This window comes from Opisthorchis viverrini (genome assembly GCF_000715545.1).
Source record: "Opisthorchis viverrini unplaced genomic scaffold opera_v5_462, whole genome shotgun sequence".
Classification (NCBI taxonomy): Eukaryota; Metazoa; Platyhelminthes; class Trematoda; order Opisthorchiida; family Opisthorchiidae; genus Opisthorchis; species Opisthorchis viverrini.
This window is the reverse complement of record NW_008752125.1, coordinates 33,212-36,240: the sequence shown is the minus strand read 5'-3', so window position 1 is coordinate 36,240 and position 3,029 is coordinate 33,212. Positions and strand designations below refer to the sequence as shown.

Here is a 3,029-nt window from a genome sequence, read left to right as displayed (position 1 = left end):
ACTATCCACCATCACATGAGAATTAATACTAAGACGCGATCGCCACCTCTTTGCACAGTGCTGGAAACTTCGCCCACGTAACCGGCACTACCTAGCCCGCTCAAGCACTGGATATCAGACAAAGCAGTGGCACTGCTTAAATCTCGAAGGAATACTCCAGCCCGCCCCGAACACAACAGGGTCCGACGAATTATCGGACGTCGAGTAAAAGTGAGCATGCGAGCGGACCATGAAGTCTGGTGGACACGGAGTCAGGGAAATGGAAGAGGTAAGGAAAGCTGGGAATGTCCGAATATTATCTCAGTCGATACGTGCGATCAGCCCCCGGGAAACTTCTGTGATGGAACCACCAAGGATCAGAATGGAACGACTATCTTGAATAAAGAACGCCTCGACAGGTGGGCCAAATACTTTGAACAAGTTATCGTGGCTACCAGCTGCCACTCATCTGGAGCCCACAACTGACGCACAACCCTGGACAACGAACGTGAAACCCCCTATGTCCTCAGGTCTGTGACTGCATATGTCCTTTCAAGCGCCACCGAGCTTGTGGTCCGGATGACCTCTTACTTACACTGTTCAAAGATGGAGTGAAATCCTCAGTCAGCGCTTGTCTGACCTATTTGCCTGAATGTGTGGAGAGTAACCTGCACCAGATAACTGGTGAGAGTCGGTGATAATGCCCACTTGCAAAACAGGCGACTCATAGTGAGAACGGTAATCACAGGAGGATCAGCTTGCTCCGGTCGTAACGAAACGGTTGACATTGAATTTCATTCGTCACCTTATGCCGACTCCTGAAGTACTGACTCGAGAGCAAACAGCGGGATTCCGGCCAGGAAGACGTTGTCAGGTGCTAGAACAATGTCAAACGTAACAACGGTCCGCAATTTTCGTATTTTTGGATTTCCAAGGCGCATGCGATTGGGTTGACCGGTTCATCCTCCTGGACACGAAAGCGAGATGGTCCAGTGGTTAGAGCGCGTACTGACTGGAAGGTCTGTGATTCGAACCCGACCTCAGCCTCTCAACTTCCCCCGTCTCGGCTTGGGCAAATTGGCAGTATCCCAGCCCTCGTACTTCCTTCGGGCGGCATGGCAGCTAGGCACCAACAAGGAACCATAGCTGAGCGCTTATCTCCTTGACAGGCTTGCCCATCAAGTCTGCGAGCATGATAAGTTCTTTGTATTCTCGGACTTCCGGGCATGTGGGAGTATACAGAGACTTCCCCAAAAGCTTCCGTAAAACAGCGGTGTCCGTCAGGGATGCCCACTCTTTTCATTCCTTTTTAACTTCGTGATCGATGACATGGGACGAACGCTGGAAGGTCTCTAAAACCCTGGTGTTCGAATCGCCTGTGAAGAAAGCCTTGTCGATCTGGAATACGCAGACGACATTCTTCTTATCATCGGAGATGATGAACTGACCAGTCATCCCGTCCTTTGGTATGCACTTTGCACCCACAAAGTGCAAGGTCATGCTCCTGGAAGTGCAGTCACTGAACAGGCCACTTATAATCCAGGGAGAGGCGCTCAAATTTGTGGAGCGGTTTACCTATCTTGGAAGTTGCATTAGTTCTGGCTGTAGTGTGGCAGATGAGGTAAGTGCACGAATTTGCAAGGCTCGGGTCACGTTTGCTAAGTTGTGACACCTATGATGTCAAAGCGTTGTATCCCTGAATCTCAAGGGACGTGTATCAGGCCCCAGTGCGGGCTGCTTTGTTGTACGAGACTTCGCCCGTTCAAACAGCGGAACTGAAACGTCTTCAGGTGTTTGACAATCGTTGTCTCAGAACTATAGCTCGTGTGGGTTGGTTTCAGCGAATCCGTAACGAGGCAGTCAGCAAGCGAGTCTTCGGTTGTGCAGTGGGGACTTCCAGTGAAGGATGTCCATCACCAGAAGCTGCGTTGGTTAGGCCATATAATGCGCATGCCAAACCATCGTTTGCCTAAGAGTGCGGTTTTCGGTGCCTAATTCAGGGTAGCGGAAGCAGAGTTGGCCAGCCCTTGACCTGGCAGAGGCATAGAAAGTTCACTTCAAGAAAACCCTAGTGTCCGCTGTCTCGTGGGTCAGACTTTGAGTCAAAGGCTCAAGATGGGGTACCCCAACCAAACCCCCTTCCTCAGCCTGGGCAACCTTGAAGTATCATTTGTCCGCGCAGTTCGATGTCCCTCTCCAAACATCGCTGGTCATTTGAGTGTCAATCATCTGACCAAGGGTTTCATGCTCCTCGCTGCCTACTAACAATGAACAAAATAAAACCCTTTTAAATCCATAGAATTCTTTCCATATGGGAGCTTCTAACGTCCATACTTGATGTCAAATTGGGAAACAGACAATGCGTGCTAAGACCCTATACTCCCTTAAAATTGATACATGTTGTGTTGCCGAAACACGCATACAATCAAACTCTAAGCTTGTCGGAATAGAGGTGCATGTTTGTGGTGTCGGTTTATGCCCCAATGGACTGCAGTTCTGATGTTGAGAATACTTTCTACCGAGAGCTATCCGGGCTCATTCATCAGGCAAAACGCACTGACATTTTTATTCTTGCATGCGATTTGAATGCTCAAATAGGTCGTCTTTGTTCCTTGGAATCACATTTGAGTGGTCGATGCTCGCCGCACAGACAACGGAGATAGACTCCTTCAGTTGTGTGCTGATCATGAACTGTTTCTGGCACGTACGAACTTTCAACATAAGCGTTCGCAGCGCGTAACCGGGCGGCCGCCAACTGCGAATCAATTATGGACCCATTTGGACCACGTGACCATCGGCCACCGGTGGATAGCCAAAATTCGAGACTGCCGTTCCTTGAGGCACACCACTTGATTCGGAAGACGCCATGGTGCGTGCACGCCTGACAGTTCACTTCCCTTCAGGCCCTCCAAAGTCAGTAAGAAGCATGCCTATAAACTGCCTTCAAAGAACTACCATAGCTCGACAGTATCGATTTGAACCAGCCCAACAACTCATCACGGTAAATCAACACTGTGGTGGCAGTGAGTACATAGATGAAGTGTGGCAAA

At 49.7% G+C, this 3,029-nt stretch overlaps 1 protein-coding gene across 1 annotated transcript in view; it reads left to right on the top strand.

The window, feature by feature from the left end:
- Window positions 1–208, top strand: part of T265_11241 (hypothetical protein) — a gene marked incomplete at both ends in the record, with an annotated part of 4,298 nt that extends 4,090 nt beyond the window's left edge. Inside the window, one exon of the mRNA XM_009177844.1 lies at window positions 34–208. Coding sequence (XP_009176108.1) covers window positions 34–208 — 175 coding nt within the window. The remainder of the gene's footprint in view (window positions 1–33) is intronic.
- Between the last annotated feature and the right edge of the window lie 2,821 nt (window positions 209–3,029).